Source organism: Monomorium pharaonis, chromosome 3 (genome assembly GCF_013373865.1).
Source record: "Monomorium pharaonis isolate MP-MQ-018 chromosome 3, ASM1337386v2, whole genome shotgun sequence".
Taxonomy (NCBI): Eukaryota; Metazoa; Arthropoda; class Insecta; order Hymenoptera; family Formicidae; genus Monomorium; species Monomorium pharaonis.
In genome coordinates, this window is record NC_050469.1 from 6,347,908 (window position 1) to 6,367,046 (window position 19,139).

At 29.1% G+C, this 19,139-nt stretch overlaps 5 protein-coding genes across 7 annotated transcripts in view; 3 read left to right on the forward strand and 2 right to left on the reverse strand.

Moving 5' to 3' along the window:
• LOC105834560 (very long-chain-fatty-acid--CoA ligase bubblegum) overlaps positions 1–1,402 on the forward strand; it is a 34,035-nt gene extending 32,633 nt beyond the window's left edge. The window contains exon 14 of the mRNA XM_036283914.1: positions 725–1,402. The gene's annotated coding sequence lies outside the window, so the exon portion shown is untranslated. The remainder of the gene's footprint in view (positions 1–724) is intronic.
• On the reverse strand, positions 1,403–3,401 carry LOC105829771 (cAMP-regulated phosphoprotein 19). The gene is made up of 3 exons (XM_012668841.3): positions 3,109–3,401; positions 2,475–2,594; positions 1,403–2,357 (listed from the first exon to the last, which is right to left on the reverse strand). Exons 1-3 carry the CDS (start codon positions 3,247–3,249, stop codon positions 2,187–2,189), a joined length of 432 nt encoding a protein of 143 aa, XP_012524295.1. The 5' UTR covers positions 3,250–3,401; the 3' UTR covers positions 1,403–2,186.
• Positions 3,402–3,579: 178 nt separating this feature from the next.
• LOC105829770 (mitochondrial proton/calcium exchanger protein) lies at positions 3,580–8,946 on the forward strand. The gene is made up of 7 exons (XM_012668840.3): positions 3,580–4,123; positions 4,641–5,089; positions 5,164–5,334; positions 5,858–6,172; positions 6,263–6,739; positions 6,823–7,263; positions 7,379–8,946. Exons 1-7 carry the CDS (start codon positions 4,063–4,065, stop codon positions 7,778–7,780), a joined length of 2,316 nt encoding a protein of 771 aa, XP_012524294.1. The 5' UTR covers positions 3,580–4,062; the 3' UTR covers positions 7,781–8,946.
• A 193-nt stretch (positions 8,947–9,139) lies between these two features.
• LOC105829760 lies at positions 9,140–11,718 on the forward strand. Its single transcript, XM_012668830.3, has 2 exons — positions 9,140–10,275; positions 10,349–11,718. The coding sequence occupies exon 2, from the start codon at positions 10,511–10,513 to the stop codon at positions 11,645–11,647; it is 1,137 nt and encodes a 378-aa protein (XP_012524284.2). The 5' UTR covers positions 9,140–10,275; positions 10,349–10,510; the 3' UTR covers positions 11,648–11,718.
• Positions 11,719–12,993: 1,275 nt separating this feature from the next.
• LOC105829772 (ras-related protein Ral-a) lies at positions 12,994–19,131 on the reverse strand. 3 transcript variants are annotated; one of them, XM_012668843.2, is made up of 6 exons: positions 18,980–19,131; positions 17,231–17,350; positions 16,829–17,037; positions 16,511–16,685; positions 15,799–15,915; positions 12,994–14,840 (listed from the first exon to the last, which is right to left on the reverse strand). In XM_012668843.2, the coding sequence occupies exons 2-5, from the start codon at positions 17,333–17,335 to the stop codon at positions 15,799–15,801; spliced, it is 606 nt and encodes a 201-aa protein (XP_012524297.1). In that variant the 5' UTR covers positions 17,336–17,350; positions 18,980–19,131; the 3' UTR covers positions 12,994–14,840. The 3 variants fall into 3 exon arrangements, with proteins under 3 accessions (XP_012524297.1, XP_012524299.1, XP_012524300.1); XM_012668845.3 differs by lacking the exon at positions 18,980–19,131 and adding an exon at positions 18,559–18,957; XM_012668846.2 differs by lacking the exon at positions 15,799–15,915.
• Between the last annotated feature and the right edge of the window lie 8 nt (positions 19,132–19,139).

The window sequence follows — 19,139 nt, forward strand, 5'->3', positions numbered from 1 at the left end:
ATTTTAGTCTAATAATCTGGCGAGCACCAAATTTTTTGACGATGGGGAAACGGACTTTATAGCGCGCCGAGCGCGCTTGCGGGATAAACAAATTAATTTCGGCATTATGCAGTTAGCACTAAAATCGGATCTTTGTGTTTTTTAATAGTACGATGTCTGAGGAATGTTTTAGTATAATAATCTTGCGAGCACCAAATTTTTTGACGATGGGGAAACGGACTTTATAGCGCGCCGAGCGCGCTTGCGGGATAAACAAATTAATTTCGGCATTATGCAGTTAGCACTAAAATCGGATCTTTGTGTTTTTTAATAGTACGATGTCTGAGGAATGTTTTAGTATAATAATCTTGCGAGCACCAAATTTTTTGATGGGAAAACGGACTTTAGAGCGCGGCGCGCGCGTTTGCCGGATAAATTATTTATTAGTATTTTTTAATAATGACATTCTAGCGAAAAATTATGCGCTATTTTGGAGCACCAAATTAGCACTAAATTTTCTGTGTAGTTGTTTTTTTTATACGACCACGCTATATTTATTTTTTGATATGGGGGGGTCCAGCTTGCCATTAAGTTACACCCCCCCTTTTTTAAAAAAAATTCCTGCTAAACAATTTGAGCACCAAAATTCGGACTAGGGTACTAAATTAGCACCTAAATAGCACTAAATTTTTGACTTAGTGCGAACTTGATTTGCGATGGTGGGGGGTCCAACTTAATAGGGGTGATTTTTTAACAAGGTTTCTCATAGGTACATCGGTATTTTGACATGTGTATGAGAGTTCTACTTTGTACTGTAAAAGAGCACAGACTCATGATAACAATAACATACATACAAATTAATAATTTATATATTTTATTATTATTATAAGTGTATTTCAATTTTGCAATATATATAAAATAATTTATAAATAAAATATCACATAAATTATATTATTGTTTCCTAAATATTGCCAAACCAAATTATTTAAAAAGTTACAATGTTATCAAAAATGTTTATTTGAGCATATATATATATATATATCATACACAAGCAAGCGCACACATATACTCAAGAGACATAATTTATGTGATATTTGATTTATATATAATTGCATAATTAAAATATATAATTTTATCATATTATACATCTGTGTTATACATGTTAAATATATTTTAATATATATTGATAAAAATTTTGCGTTAATTGTAGAATAAAATTATATTTGGATATGAACTTTTTTTGCACAGTAAATAACTATTTTATCCCAATTTGTTCAAAACCTTTAAATTTTGATGTCAAAGTGATCACAAAATAAAGAATTTTTGATAAGTTTTTTAATTATACAACGTAATGGAAAATTATATTTATAATTGTAATGGAATATAATTGTAATGGAAAGGTACAAATAAATGATAGAAAAGATTTTATAGAGAGTTGCAATATATTACTAAATATAGTTTACAATAAGTAAAACTGTAGTTAAGTTTAAAATTATTATGTTTATACTATAGATTTTTACAGTAAATATGGCTTTTCATAAGAAAATAGTCTTACTAAGAGCGCATCACAGCAGCTTTGGAAATGCAGATCTGTATTCTCTTACTCCCAAATCTTATCATGAACTAGTGGATTATAATCAAATTTATTGTGACTACATCATCAAGAGTTTTCCTGCTGTTACATATTTATTACTACTACTTATTTACTTATCTCTCACATATTTTCAATATAAATTTTTACATATGTGCACATAGAATGCATATTTATTGCTGACTAACAATATAACCTGAATATATGTGCAACTTTTCTTATTTTTAACTGTTTTAACTTTTTCTACAAATAAAATATAGAATTAATTTTCAAAATAAGAATATTTAAATGGCAGACTATTAAGAAAAATGTAATGATGCATCAAGCATAGTTTACTTTCATGTGTGATAAAACTTTTATAGCACTGTGGCACATATGTGTATAAAACACAGTTTTTAATAATGTTAGCAGATGTTGTTTTGAGAATAATCGGCTACTTTCCTAAAGACATGAGAATTTTATTATAAAATTTTTTGTGGAAGAGCCCCAAAATATTTTCAAACAAAATTATATATAAAGCCACCAATTATAATTATACAATGTTATTCTAGCATCCAAACATAAAGCTAAATTAATAAAATTTATTCTGAGAAGTGATGGAGTAAGCAGTTAGATTTTATGATGTTGTCGATGTATTGAATTTCTGTTGGATAATAGACGTTTTTCGCTGTGGTACTGTTTCTGGTGTTGGTATAGCATCTCCCGTTGGCAGAACACCAGCTGGCTTTGGCTTAGCTGTGGACTTTTGTTTTGCCATTTGATAATCCCCCGAATCAAAATATTTTTGCTGAAAATGTTGAGATTGTTAATCATTTGGAGAGATCAAAGAATTAAAAAGAAGAAACAATTGTCTTTATTAAAGAAACTTTATGCAATGAAAATTATCATGCAGGTTAACATTTACCCCTTTGGCCAGCCTTTTCTGCAGAAACGCAGAATGACCGCCAAACGGTCGACCAGCTGCATTTGGAAACTTTGCTTTCAATTTTGCTTCTTCCAACTTTTCTATATCGCTCGATGACAGCTATAACAAAATCTTCGATGAAGATCCATTCATATACATATAACTGTATTTACTTTTGTACAAATAAGGAATTCCAAATGGAATTTAAAAAACTGCGTGTATTTTTACTTAGACTTTTTCTAAGTCTTCTATTTAAATTCATATTCATCATTACAATATTACGTACATTTTTATTTTCTTGTCATACAATCTCAACATTTATGCTAAGAATGTATCGCACGACTAAGCTACAGATAGATATAGATTTGTTTACGTCTAACGTAATGCAGTGCGATACAAAACGCTCCAGTACAATCAATCAATTGATCAATTATAAATAAAATAACGTGGAACAACCTTCAAATGAAATAAAACATTTTTGTTGCACTCTGTGTGATGATATCCCAGTAACTCATTGAAAGAATTCGCAATTTCTCACACGCTAATTTAACAGTAACCTATATTATTACTTAATTAATTAATTAATCCCTTGCGGGTTCAATCAATCGTTATCCAATTGATAAATCAGACTTACCTCTGCAGTCGGGCTCTGCTCGTTCATCTGATCGTCGCTCATCCTTGCAAATTTTTTTAAACACACTTCGTCAGCGACCGCACGTCTCCAATCAGTTACCTTCCGAAAACTAATTTTGACGCTGAAGCATATAACGTGCATAAACTAAATGAGCAGCGCGAAATAAGGAGCAGCGTCTCTCAATTGTGTCCTCTATGTTGCTCCAGTCGACAAAGTGGACGCGTACACCACCGCAATAGACCGACCGCAATTGTCAAACGCGACTTGTTTTCGCACACGGCAAAGCATCGGCGAACGGCGAAAACAGCGACGCCGTCACATGCAAGGCCCATATGTTCCCGGGTGACGGTTACCGACATCCGCGAGGCGAGTTTTCATCGAACGATTCAATTCAATTTTCATAGGGCGACTATGATTGATCGCCAATTAATTTAATTCAAGTAGTAAAACAAAATTTCTAATATAATAGCGTTAACGCTCATTTAACGTTTTATTATATATTACGAACGGTAATATTCATGAACCTTGTATTCAAGATTGATTATAAACAGTTTTAAGTTCGTATTTAACATATGATCTTGGAATATAAAAAATATGTAGCGTATATTGTCGACTGCAGTGAATTTAAACCTAATTCTGGTTTCGAGATGGTCGAAAATATCAAATGACATGCGGTTCGCAAAAAAATAAAAAAACAAACCTATTATAATCCATTATGCGAACGTCGTAGTACGGAGAGTTTCTCGTCTCGGATCTTTGCCAATCCGCGACATAGTACCATCTGATCTTTCTCCGGCGACGGCGGCGACTTCGGCTCCGCTGCTATGTTCAAAGCGGATGGTGGTGCGTGAATGGGACGTGACTGGTCGCATTTTCACATGGTACTTGTAGCGATAGACGATACGACGACGTTCCTGAAGCATTCCGGGATAATTGCGGGAAGAGTAACACGTCATGAACGCGTTAATTCATACAAAAACGATAATCACCGGTCACGGTGGAGTTATTGTTCGACGTATGTATCACCATGGATTACTTCACGTCCCATTATAGATCGCGCGATTTTATACGATAACCTACTTGTCTTACACAGAGATAATGCCTACATTTATATAATGACAGATAATATAGGCATTGCCATGAAATTAATAATGCATCTCACTTTGAATGTCGTCTCCACGAATTTCTTTATTCAATTACCGTATAGTTATAGTTTAAATTAAAAAACCATGATGATCGTAGGTTATGTTTTAAATTATGTTTCAAATTTTTTTTACAATATAAATTTATATTAACAAAAAGTGTATTGTCTATTCCGTTGTTATTTCGATTATTTGAATTTATTGTTAATAGGATATTTAATAATTATTTTAATCTTTTTCATTTTATTATCAGAATGGAATTTATTATTAAAAATAACTTTTAATATTTAATATTTTGTAAAATGTTAAAACTAAACGATTTTCTTTTATAATTATTCATAATTATTTCCCATAATTAAATAATGAAAGACTTTTGATTCTGCATTTCAGGATATTCCCCGTTTAAATTATGGTATAATACCAATCATACTATGGGTGGTATAGCTATAATTTATACAGATTTGAGAAAACCAAGATTATTGCTGGAGCCTACAGTATCATCAACATATATTAATAATAAAAATATAACATGTCTGCAAATTCGTAATTTTTATGTAACTCCAAATTGGAATGGTCAAGAGCCATCATCAAAAATTGAAGAAACAGTGAAGAGCATCAAGGAAGAGAAAGAACTTAAAGATAAGATGGTAGACAGTGTTGCAAAAGATAGTCAAGTCAAACAAGCTGTCGCTAAAGTATCAGTGTGGCAAAAAATTAAAAGCGAAATATTACATTATTATCATGGTTTCCGATTATTGGGACTTGACATGAAAGTGTCAGCAAAATTAATATGGAGAATTTTACATGGGAAAGAGCTTAGCAGGAGGGAGCATCGTTTGGTATGTCAAACAATGATTGTTATGTGTTATATTAAAATATTAATTAATTAAATTTACTTTAATTACATTGACAGCTGATAAAAACAACCGGGGATATGTTTAGATTAATTCCATTTTCCGTTTTTATTATTGTTCCATTCATGGAATTTTTATTGCCAGTGGCAATTAAATTATTCCCTGGTATGCTGCCTTCTACTTTCCAAACGGCGACTGAAAAAGAGGACAAACTTAAACAAGCTTTAAAGGTATCAGAATTCATTGAGATATTAATTTAAAGCTGTGTTAACATAAAGCTGTGTTTAAAAAGAGTGTGTTAGGAAATAATATTGTATTACTCTATTCTGTTTTATTTGAAGAAAAAATAACACAATAGTGCCCCTTGAACATAGTCATAAAAATTTAATAAAAGTTATGTGCATAATTTGATATAATTTAGAAACTTCATGTGAGACAGATGGCATACTTTTTACTTCAGTAAAAGCTTTATTAATCACATTCATGATGGACTTTTCTCCTATTTTTGTGGATGGCATGACTCACCGTGTAGGTCATAGATCAGGTGATCACTGAGTGTTGATAAATTATGTCTAAGAGATAGCATACATATTTTTAAATTATCAATCACAGAAATAATTCTGTTGTTTCTTGTACAGGAAATATTTGATTAATGATAGTCCAGTAGAAAAAGATAACAGTGACTCACATGGTGATCATGCATCTTAAATGTATTATATAAACACTATTTTAATAAATATTTTTTGCAAACAGGTCAAGATAGAAATGGCAAAATTTTTACAAAAAACGTTGGATGAAATGGCATTACAATCGTCAGATCACAAGTCCCAGAAAGCTAAAGAGTTTGCAGAATTTTTCTACAAAGTACGGACATCTGGCACCGTAGCAACCAATGCAGAAATTATGAAATTTAGCAAAGTTTTCGAGGATGAAATCACTCTAGATTCCCTCTCACGACCGCAATTAATTGCTTTATGCCGTGTATTAGATGTACAAACGCTTGGAACTACCAATTTCTTACGATTTCTACTTAGGATGAGACTCAGAAGTCTTACTGCGGACGACAAAGTACGTATTCGACAAAGTACATCTAAACTTTCTTTGCAAAATTTGTAGACCTTTTTTTATTATATTAAATTCTTTTTTCGATTTTAATAGCTAATTGAGAAAGAAGGAGTCGATACATTAACCAGAACCGAATTGCAACAAGCTTGCCGAGCACGTGGTATGCGTGCTTATGGATTACCAGAAAGCAGGTTAAGGGAACAAATATCGCAGTGGTTGGATTTGAGTTTAAATAAAAAGGTGCCACCTTCTTTGCTACTGTTATCACGAGCACTTATGATACCGGAGACGGTACCTATGTCAGACAAGCTGAAAGCAACTATTTCGGCTCTGCCTGATGCGGTTGTGGCTCGCACACAAGGTGCTATTGGAGAGAAAGAAGGCAAAGTGGATCATAAGACTAATATCGAGATTATAAAAATGGAAGAACGCAAAATCGAGGAAGAAAGAAAGGAAAAGAAAGAAGCCGAACCACAGCCAACTGTTTTGGAATCTACTACTAAAGCAGAAGATGAAATTACTACCACAGATGTCAAAGTTTTGGAACAAGCTTTGGATTCAATCGGCAAAGTGAATAAATAATATTTAAAACATACATATAAATAATTTTTTAATACTTAAAAATATTTACTATTATATGATTTTATTTTCAGGATAATAAAAATCTGGCTGTAGAGAAAGAGGAAATCAAGGAACTGAAAGAAGAAATGGCAGAATATCAAGAAGATATTAAGGAATTAGATCAAATTAAAGCAGAGGCAAGAGGTCAAACAGATATAGAAGATATTAAAGTATCAAAAGGTGCTCGTAGATTATTCAAAAAGGTAAACAAAATGATTTCAAAAATGGATGCTGTTTTGTTGGAGCTCGAGCAATCTGAGAAAAAAGTTAAACAAAGAATTGAGTCATTGGGTCCTGATGGGAAACGAAATGACAAAGATGTGGAAGAATTAGTTAAAATAGATGAACTGGTTGCTGCCATTAAGCAAATTCAAAGTGTACCCGATGACCATCGCTTAAAACGCATAGCAGAAATTTTAGGAAAAATTGATGACGATCACGATGGTGCTATAAAAATAGAAGATGTCTTAAAGGTATAGGACAAATTGTAAATTTTTATTAATTAGAATAAGTGAATGTATATATAAGCAAAAAATTATATCTATTTATTAATATAATAATTGTATAAATTTATATAAATTTTTTCAGGTCGTAGAATTGATAGGTAAGGAAGATGTTAAATTAAGCAAAGAACAAGTAGATGAATTGATAGATTTAATGGATAAAGAAGAAGAATTGGGGGTAGAGGAACAAATACAAAAATCGTTACAAAAGGATTCCATGACGTCTGAAACAGAAAAGATTACAAAAGCTACGCATAAATCTACAGTTCCAGCCACGCCGGTAACAACCGAGCCAGGATTTGGAAAAGAAGAATTAGTAGACGATGCTGTCAGCAAAACTTACGGAAGTTCATGTACCGAAGAGGACAAGCAGAAATCAACTGCCATTCTTAAAAGTAATTCGAAATCTGATGAGGTCAAAAATCCTCCAATTACATCAGGTGTTTCACAAACAGCGAAAAAGGCAGAAGGTTCTAAACAACTGTGATTAGCGCACAATAAAGTATAAATTAATATATGTAATTATCAGCAATATTTTTACCGAAGTGATGTTTGATATAGATCTTCATCTGTGTATATCCCATATATTTTCTTTAGAAAATTTTTTTTCTGCAAAGTACAATGGGAAAGAAAAATCTTATCTTAAAACAAGGCGCAAAGATTTCATCGTATAATTGGATATCGCGATTATTTAATAATTGATAATGATATATTGTACATAAAAACATATATATATATGTATATGATATATTATTTATAATATTTGAGTAATAGTGACACTTGGCGCGAGCCACTACCGTGTCTCTTGATTTCTAACTTCATATATTAATTGCACATATGAAAATCCAAAGTTTCCCATTGAAGACTATGATGCATTTAACAGCATCATTTATTATTCTCGTTTATCCATAACGATATAATTGTGTTGATCATAAATGCATCGTTAAAACATTTTTTTGTAATTAATTGTCGATGTTTAAAGAAACGAATAGAATATAGTTTACTTAAACTTAAACACTAACAATACATTACATATATAAAGAAAAATGTTTTCCATTACAGTTTCAATAAGTCTATAGGGGATTAATCATTCCAACTGTCTTAATGTTGTACATTTAATACATTAATACATTAAGCACATTAACCCCACTTGTAAGTCAAAATAATAGTCTTCAATCGTATTGTCTTGTAACTCTCACATTAACATTGCAAACTAATTGGCTTTAATATGTGAAGCGAGATAAATGTACAGTAATTTATAATTTTATTTTCATTTATAAACACAGGAAAGCAAGAATATAATCATTTATTATGAAAAATAGAATACTATTTATACTACATAGAGTGTTAAATTTATAAAAAAATATATTAACAAAATAATTCTATGTGACAAAATGTCATATCGATTTTGAGGTCCTACATGTATATAAAAAAATGAAAAATATTGATTTCATATAATGTTAATTAGACGAAAACTACATCTAAAATGTATTATAAAAATATGAATTCAGAAAGAACACAGAGAGATCTATTTCTTTACTTCTGCGCATGAAAGTCTAAATGTAATATGTAAAAACATGTATTATTTTTTTAAATTTTTATAGAATACTCTTTTAAAAGAAATAAAATTGTGAAATTAAGTGTTCTAAAAAATGAGAAGTTGTTATAAAATTTTATACATTATTTTATTTTATCTTGTTCCATTTCCTTCGTTTTATTGTTTTTTTCATTTGCTGCAGAAATAATTCATTTCAAAAAGATTTTTTTAAATTTTAATATTAATTTTAATATATAAATCCATATCATATTGCTATATATTAATCATATATTGCTATATAAAAATTATTTTACAGCACTCTTTTTTTACATAAAACATAACAAAATAAAAGGAAATTTTTATAAAAAATTGTAATTTGTTAATAAATATTTTTAGAGATATAGATTAAAAAATGTATACATGTAAATTAGTATATTGCATAACGATTTAAATCGTGTTGTTTTATTTTATCAATTATTTCATCATGAATCTTAAATAAAGCTTTATCTAACAAGAAAACATCGCGAATTTTTAATTCTTTGATTTTGATGCACTTTTTGTATTGCAGAGTGGTTCAATATAGCCTTATTCATGATTTATCGCTCTTTAAAGATATACAAACCCTCAAAGCCAAAAGAGCACTCCATTTTTATGTGTATAACTTTTAAATTAAAATAAATAAAATACTTAGAACAAAAGTTTAATGAGAAATTAAGAAGATGACATCACTGAAAGTTTCACAAAATTGTTTTATAAAAAATATTTTTCTTTGTATTTTTAAGAGATTTTGTACAGAACGCAGTGATCCCAGAGTACACAAATCGTAGAAAACTAAAATAGATATACGCGCTTTTTCAGATATCGATTTTATACCTAGATATATCTTTTCCTTTAGATGAAAAAAGAGATTTGTTTGTATTTTTTCTTCCAAAAGTGCATTGTTGCATTCATATATATTGCGCCCGCGCTTGCGCATTCCGACCGAAACCAACAGACAGAATTTATTAATTAAGATCTCTCGCTCTAACTAAAAAGCAGAGAAAAGCAAACTCGTTCCTATTTTTTTATCGGTTGCTGTTCCTATTTCTTGATTAGTCATCAGTTAAACCGCTGATCACACAAGCAACGTGCTAACGTACTTTGTGTTTGTTTTTAATATGAAGTTACATGTAAGGCAATATACTCAACATAAAAGTAAAAGGAGGGGAGAGGGCAAGTTTGCGCCTCTCTGCTTTTCAGTATATTTACATCATTGGTTTAGTTTTAACGGCTCTAACTCACTATAACAATTTAGTATTTTTAGTCTTTCACAAGATATATTCAAATATATAAGATTATGTTTAAACATAGCACATATGTTTATTATTTTTTACTCTGGCATCACTGCATTTTGTAAAAGTCAATGCGAGTATGACCGCAACCACATGAAAATATTAACTTGACAGGTAAAGTTCGTAATAAAAAATTAAGAATCTATATTTTTATAACTCAGATTTTAAATACTTTTATTTTTATTAGGTTTCGCTTTTCTATTTTTTAAGATCTTTGTACATGAGAATAGAAAAGGTTGATTGCAACGAATCAAAGCTAGCAGAAAATTATTTTGTAATTAAACCTTAAACAGTACCGAAACTTGGTGCTATTAAAGCTTCTCACACGTTTCGGAAAATTATCGATAAAATGGCGCAGATTAATCCGGCAAATATAATAAATATACTATCAACATTTTTTGATGTATCTAATATCTCATTAACTGTTATTAATAATAGAGAAATCGAATTAAGCGATATTATAAAACAGTTAATTATTAATGGTATGAATGCTTCTTCACTCATAATTAAATATGATAAAGAATTAGAATTTGAGAATATCGCAAAACCACCAAAAGTTCCATTTGTAGAAGAGGATAATGTGCAACAAAATGAAGTTATTATAGTATTTAATAATACGTGTAAATATGTTGATAAATTGGCATTTGAGGATGTCAAAAAACCACTAAAAAATGAATTTGTAGAAGATAATATACAACAAAATGAAGAAATTAAGGAATTTGATATATGTGGATATGTTGATAAATTGGAATTTGAGGATGTCGCAAAACCATCAAAAGTTCCATTTGTAGAAGAGGATAATGTGCAACAAAATGAAGTTATTAAAGTATTTAATAATACGTGTAAATATGTTGATGAATTGGCATTTGAGGATGTCAAAAAACCACTAAAGAATGAATTTATAGAAGATAATATACAACAAAATGAAGAAATTAAGGCATTTGATAATATGTGTGGATATGTTGATAAATTGGAATTTGAGAATGTCGCAAAACCACCAAAAGTTGAATTTATGGAAGAGAATAATATGCAACAAAATAAAAATATTGAAGTACTTGACAGTGTGTGTGTTTCAAATAAATATAATAACATAGATTTAGATTATAAGATTAGAGCTGTTGAATTCTGGAAAAATATAAAAAAAACACGAAAACACTCTTTCAAAAGTGTACAACATTCTTTTAAAAAAGTGACATCGAGTACACAATTATATAGATGGGAACAATATTTAGCAAGAGGTGGTACAAACAGAGATAAATTGTTATCTATCTCGCAATATGTATTTAAAAAATTTAAAGAAGCGGTTTGTAGTAACTACCTTGTGCGTAATATAAATATTAGACAGTGGGCATTTGAAGCAAAGAAACAAATCAATTTTCCAAAATTTAAAGCTGGACGTACTTGGCTAAGAAATTTTAAGAAAACACATAATATAGATTTAAAAAAATTAGCAAAACTCATGGACTCGACACCACAATGGAATTAATAATTACAATTATTCTGATTTCGTAACTCGAACAAAATCATGCATTAATAAAAATCAAATAAATGATGGCGTATAACAATGTTGGTGGATTTAATTTAGAAATTCATTTAGATTGCATGTTAACTTATTGAAGTAAGAAGACAACAGAAGCATATCATCAATAGTTACACATAGTTATACCATAATTATGTGTATGCCAACAACTTTGCAGGCTTTAATCGCTTTACTTTTGATGTCAAAAGAAACTAATGAAGAATTTGGATCCTGAGTGGAACTTTGTTTAGATTTGATAATATCTTTCTTACTCTAACAAATTTGCTTATGTCACAATACTTCCAAACGTGGCTTAAAAAGAGGTTTTTTTTACCTTTAACTAAAAGCCTCCTATTGATTCTTAGAGTAGTCATGGTCCTTTGACCTTTAAAGAATTTATCCAAGATGGCAAAGAAATAATAACATAATATCTAAAAAAAACAACTTTCAACCACTTGATGTTATTGGCTTTTAAAATTCAAAACATTTTAGAATTTTTTCAGATATTATATTATACAATGTTTTTGTATTAACTTACATTTATATGTTACATTATGCAACAATATTATAAAATTGCAATTCCTTAAACATTTCTTAATAAATTGTTTTTTTTTATAACAAGTTGCTTAAAAGTAATAAAAGACAAATTTTTTTGAAAAAATGTTTCTTAAATTTTTGTTTGTGTTATTTTATAGTCCTTAATTTTCCATTAAACTTTTATCCTAAATATTTTTCTATCTTGTTTAAAAGAATTTTCGTTAAACGTTCGTTTAATGAACGAAAATGTTCTTTTAACTGAGTAAGTGTACATAATATTTTCAAAGAACGATAGGTCACAAATAAGGCTTGTTTATGTATTGAGCCACTCTAAATACTCACAAAAGCATCAAAATTGAAAAGTTTAGATTTGCAGTGTTCTCTTGTAAGATACATATTTTCTATTTATATTATAAAGCATTATTAGTTGGATTCAAAGGTAAGAATCAATCATCTTCAATTATTACTGCTCAGTGAACATCTAGTTACGCTCATTAAGGCAACATGTGTCGCCATCATACGTATTGTGATGGGCCTTCGTTATTTCTATTTAATAATTTTTCGATATAGATAGAATATTTAATAAAACAAATTAATTACTTTTAACATATATATATAGAAATACAATTTTTATTAATCTTTTAGTTAAATATGTATTTATTATTTATCAAGTAACACAAATAATTCACAAGTGAAAATATTTTATTGGAAATTATGAAAATAAATAATTTACAAATCATTTATTACAAGATAAAAATAAAATATTTAATGCATTATATGTTTTAATAAATGTATTCTGCACTTGGATTTGGTTACTTACAAAAATGTTTGGACATAAGTGAATGGATAAATAACAATTCAATAATAAATCACATCACTGTTACATAAAAAGGCGTTTATGACAAAATAGCAGATTAAACATAGAATTACGAAGGTATATATAGTGTGTAGTATAGATAATTTATTATAGATCTGAATATATCTGAATATAAATGTCGTCATAAAACTCTTCTAAAGAATCTTAAAGTTTGATTGACCTCGTTACATTAACAATGAACACTTAAAAGGCACAATCAATGTCAACAGTACAAAAGTATCAAAATTAAATAGACAGATATTTCATTTTCCTTTCATAAGAAAACTACTATAATATATGCATTTTGTGAACTTTAATTATCATTCTGAAATATAATTTTCAAGTCACTTTTCTCTTCGGTCAAAGCTGTATTAAAATTGAAAATTTTATATATCTGTATAAATGCGCCTCATAGAGGTAGAAGTTTTTAAACAAGTGACTCTTAATTATGTGAATTAATTATACAATCAGTCTCTAATTACAGTCTAATATATTAAACACAAAAAGTTTATTTTATTTTTACATCATGGCTTGATATTTCAGATGTGCGAGTAACAACGAGCGCTAAATACTACTGCAAAATAAACCACTGATAATCTTTTACTATATAAATTTGAGTTATAATAAATCAAGTATTTTTATTAAAATTTTATCTTCATTTTATGGCTAGAATTTATACTTAAAATCTTAAATTTATTATACATATTTGCACGCAAAATGCAATCACTTTTTATGTAAAATTTAATATATAACATTTTATACAACAAAGAGAAATAATCATTAATGTGTTACAACTGTTATAAAATTCACTCACACGTTCGAGATATCAAACTGTTATACTATAAAATGCTATGATAAAAATAACTATATAAAATAAAACATAGTGATATATTAAAACTATGTGAAACACATATATATGTATATATAAACAAATTTCTTACAAATTATAAATTTTCATTACTTTACAGTGTTATGACTATTTTGATAAATCTGAATAAATCTTGATTCATCATTTAGATAATCAAAATATGTAAAAAATGTTGAACTCCATTCTTACATTTCGATCATTTTTAAACAGATTAAAGAGTGCTGAAATTATTAAAGGTTGCAAATAAATAATGCAAACTGATAATGCAATTATTTTTATTTCAACATAAATGTAATTACATTTGCACAAATAAAAAAACAAAATCTTCATAAATCATATATCGTTTACATTTTCAATCTCCTCCAAATATGTTAATATTATTTACATTTCAGCACTCTAAGACAAATAATTTTGTAAATTATCTTGTACGCATTTTTATAATTTTGTGCTACTATAAATGTTATAATTTTTTAAATTTAAATTATTATATAAATATATAATTACATAATAATAATAACTAATGTATAAATAAAATGTATTGCTATTAAATTTTTTTAATTTCATAGAAAACAGATATATGATACGTTCTCGAAATATATAAATTAGTATTAAATATATATATATTTTTTAGTTGAATATATTTTGTATATAATATAGCGAAAATTAAAAGCGTCAATTCACTGTAAAGTGTCAGAAAACTTTCATTTTTGTATAAATACAGTCCTCTTACGTTTAGCTTTCAATTATAGGAGTTGAACCTTCCATAACATAAGGTACATATTGTTTTATGTTTGTTATAGCAAGATGCAGCACTTTGTTTCCTTATTACGTTCACTCCCATCTCCTTGGTTTTCCTGTGCCTTGCGAGCAGCTATTGCTCTCATTAAGTCAAAAAACACCTGCAACGTAGAACACGTTTTTATTTATTTTTCTGTGTAAACTATTTTTTAACAACTCACACATATTGACAATTAAAAATTAAAATATATATTAATATTGAATTAAGAAAGAAAACTATATAATATTATTAATGAATTAATATTCAAATATTTGTAAAAGTTGCTTAAATAATTATTAAGTAAAGCAATCTTTATTTTTTTCTGTTGAAACATTTTTATTTTATTTCTTTATTGAGACAATTTTAATAAAATAAATATGAATCAAATTTAAAAAATAATACTTACAGAAGCTAGGTTGATTTTAGTTCAAAATTATAATGTTATATGATTAAATTAATGAGAGAGAAAGAGAATATTTTTATTACAACTTACAGTAATATATAATTAAAAATAAAATTAATACTTTTCTTTTTTCTTATAATTAATACTATGTGTGATTATAATACAAAAAATATAAATTGTACAATATGTAACACAGAATATTGTAAGACAATGTCGTTTAAAAAAAAAAGAAAAAAAAAAGAAAAGCAGACATGCTATGCATAAGCTGTGATAAGCTTTACAAATAAATGTATAGTTTCACATTTATTATTATTTATTATGCTAACATTTGTAAACTTATTTTTAAAAAGAATTGACATTTTAAATATCAATAAATGTGAAATAAAGTTAAAATGCAGACATGCAATAAAATAATTTTTTAAAAATAATTACTCTGTTAATCTGTTAATATTTTCTGAAAGAACATCATTCTAATATTGATTTAATTTTATTTAAACTTTTATTGCATATCTGATAGCATTAAATATCAGAAATTGCATTAGTTAAATACATTGTCTATTGACATTCCATATATATTTTATACTAATAAATTAACGTTGCTAAAACAGGAAATGCTATATTCTATCTCTCCTCTCGAAATACAAAACAAAATATAGTGCAAGAAAAAATGGCAAACCTATAGAATAATGCACTTCTTTTTCTTCCTCTTGGTACGGTCTTTACCTCGACCGTTGCTTGCTGACTTATCTTCAATTTTGCGTGACCTTATTTCACGCATCAAGTCGAAAAATACCTGCAAATGTGCAATGGATGCGATCTCAAAGCTTTAAGGAATATAAAATGTGCATTAAAAAATAAATATAATATTCCTCATATTCATAAGAAAAGAAAATGAGAACTATGCGCATAAGCAATAGCACAATCAATGGAAATGTAACAGTATATAAATATACATAGATTGCATAATTATAAGCCTATTTAAAAATGCAGTATTTCGTGCATTCAATTCATATGCGATACATTGATAATAGAAATAAAAGCAACAAAAAATACATATGCATTAACTATTTTTTGTTTTAACCATAAGCGCGCGCGCGCGCGCGCGCGCGTGTGTGTGTGTGTGTGTGTGTGTGTGTGATGAAGTGTACAATGAAACGTCTAATATTACAACTATATAAAACCTAACTAAAAAAAGTTAATCCCGTAAATCTATATATTTTACAAAAATTAAAAGAAAATAAAAAAATATTTTTTTAAACAAAGATACTATTAATAAAAAAATTATATAGATAGAAAAAACATATCTATACATAAAATTTTATATATATCTCATTCATAAAATTAAATTTAAAAAATATGTATATGTATATATAAAATTAATATTTTACCTTGTCTACATTTTCTTTTGTTTTAGCACTTGTTTCTACATAAGGAACACCCCATTGTTGAGCTCTTGCTTGAGCTTCGGCCAGACTAACCTTCCTTTTTTCTTGTAAATCACTTTTATTTCCCACTAATAAAAATGGAATGTTCTCATCATTTTTTACCCTGAGAATTTGTTCTCTATAGAAAAGAAAAACAGATTTTTTTTGTCTATTCATAGAATAACCAAACAATACATTATAAAAAATTATCATATTATAATCAATTTTTTGTCTCATGTAATATTATTAAACTAATGATTAATTTTATCAAATTTTACTGACCTAAATTCCTGTGTAGCTTGGAAGCTATCATCTTCTGTTATCGAAAATACACAGAGAAATCCTTCCCCACTGCGAAAATAATTGTCCCGAATTGCTGCGTAATCTTCTTGTCCTGCAGTATCCAAAATATCTATTTGTACCTCTTCTCCGTCCAATACAACTTTCTTTCTGTAGGAGTCTGCTTTTGTAGGTTCGTAATCTTCAACAAACTAATTTTAATATTTCGATTAAATTATAAGAAATAAATAGCTTTTTAAAGTAAAAAATGTAATGTTTAAAATTAAAATCTTAAAGTATGATAGAAGATGTTTATCAGTAGATAAGTAGAAACTTGAAAAATATACACATTAATAGTAACAAAAGCATTATCTTTTCTTATTTTTCAGTTGTTTCTTATTTTACCTCGTCGTACATGAATTGTAATGTCAGGGCAGACTTTCCAACACCTCCACTCCCAACCATTATGACCTTATGCATGGCTTGGGTAGCTCCTGGCTTCCTCGACATTTTTGAGATAATTACCTTCAATTAAGATAAAGTGGTCACTAAATGTCTGTCATATCTTAAAAGCGTATGATCAGGGATCTCTGTGTTTGTAATATTCAATGCTTTTCAAACCTAAATGTACTTGTAACATAATTTATTTATATTGGTTATTTTCTGCATTATTTTTATAAATTCTTATAAATTCTCATAAATTACAAAAATCCACACATATATACTTATTGTGCTAACAATAAGGAAATAACAGCAACCTTTGTTTATAATTGTATAAAACACATGTACATCTTCTACTCTTGTTCAAAATAGGAGTCTCTCTCTCTTTCTGATGGTTATCTTAATTAAAGCAGAGCAGAAATAACAATGGCAGGATGTGAGAATTACATTGTCAGTATGAGAAATCTAAGACTAAGGATAAAGAAAATAGTTTGTATGTATGCATTGTTAAAATATTTTTTATATACCATATAGAAATATAAAGTATTATATCCTCTACATACTTTAAAATAAATAATTTAGAATAGTGCTATATCCAAGATTTCTATTTCATCCCTATTACCTTTCCTTTATTCAAGATAGAAAAAAGAAAGGTATAAAGAGTAGATTTTAGCACATGTGTAAATTAAATTCAGAATCACATACATATCTTGAACAGCAGATTTAGAATATCAAAGCATTATATTAAAAATAAAAAACTATATTTATTATACTTAAAAAAATTGCGCTATAATTTGTTAATATTTATTAATGCATAAATTAATCTAAGCTTGTGTTTTATACTCTGTACCTAAAAAACAAAACAATTTCAAGATATTGATACATAAATTTAAATAAGAAATTTAATGATAGATTGTTTTTAATATTACAGCAAATGTCATAAAGACAGAGAGAGAGAGAGAGAGAGAGAGAGAGAGAGAGAGAAAGAGAGAGAGAGAGAGAGAGAAAGAAAGAAAGAAAGAAAGAGAGAAATGTAATAATTCAGAATATTCAGACACACCGCTGTCAAATAACAGTAGTGTCAGTCAGAGTAGAAGAGCAAAGTAAACTTATTAATCAAATTAAATTACACATTCACACGGCACATGTTACTACTCGAGATTCACCGCGGATTTTCATCCACGTAAACAACAGGATCGAAGACTGGAAATAGGATATGTCAAAATAAGCAAAGAGAGAAAAAAACTCGAAGGACATTTCGTAGTATGCTTGTTTTACTACTTGATTCTCACTCGTTCTTTTCTTCCTTTTCCTTTATCTCACTCGTGCGGAAGGATGTCGATCATTTAAACGAACGTTATAAATAATTGCGACAAGACACGTAAGAAGGAAGGCACAGCGAGCCGCTATCGCCGCCGCCGCGCCCGATCCGTCGCGATTATCGAGCGATGCTGGAGGCTGTGGTAACACGAGTGAACGGGAAAGGCGGTGCCGCGCACTCCTCCCAGCAGCACTTCTCCGTAGAGGATAGATAGGCGCGAATCCCGCGAGAGAATGCCGGACGTCGTTGTCGCGTCGCGGATCCTGTCGCGGAAACGTCGGGCGTTCTTCGCGCGCGGAGGGCGAAGGGGGCCGGGCCGGGCCGCGCCGGACCGGCCTCGAACGTATATTACGCGAGATGATACAAGGGCGCCCGCCTCCCGGAATAAATACCTGTGAAACTCGCGCAAATTGGGAGTACTCCTATATCTGGCCGTTCCGCGTTGTAGATCTGTGTAGATCTCTCTCGCAGCCGTCACACGCGTTGGTTTACTTTCACGCACAATCGGAAACAGTTCCGACGATCGAACGCCGGCGGCGCCACGATCGCCGC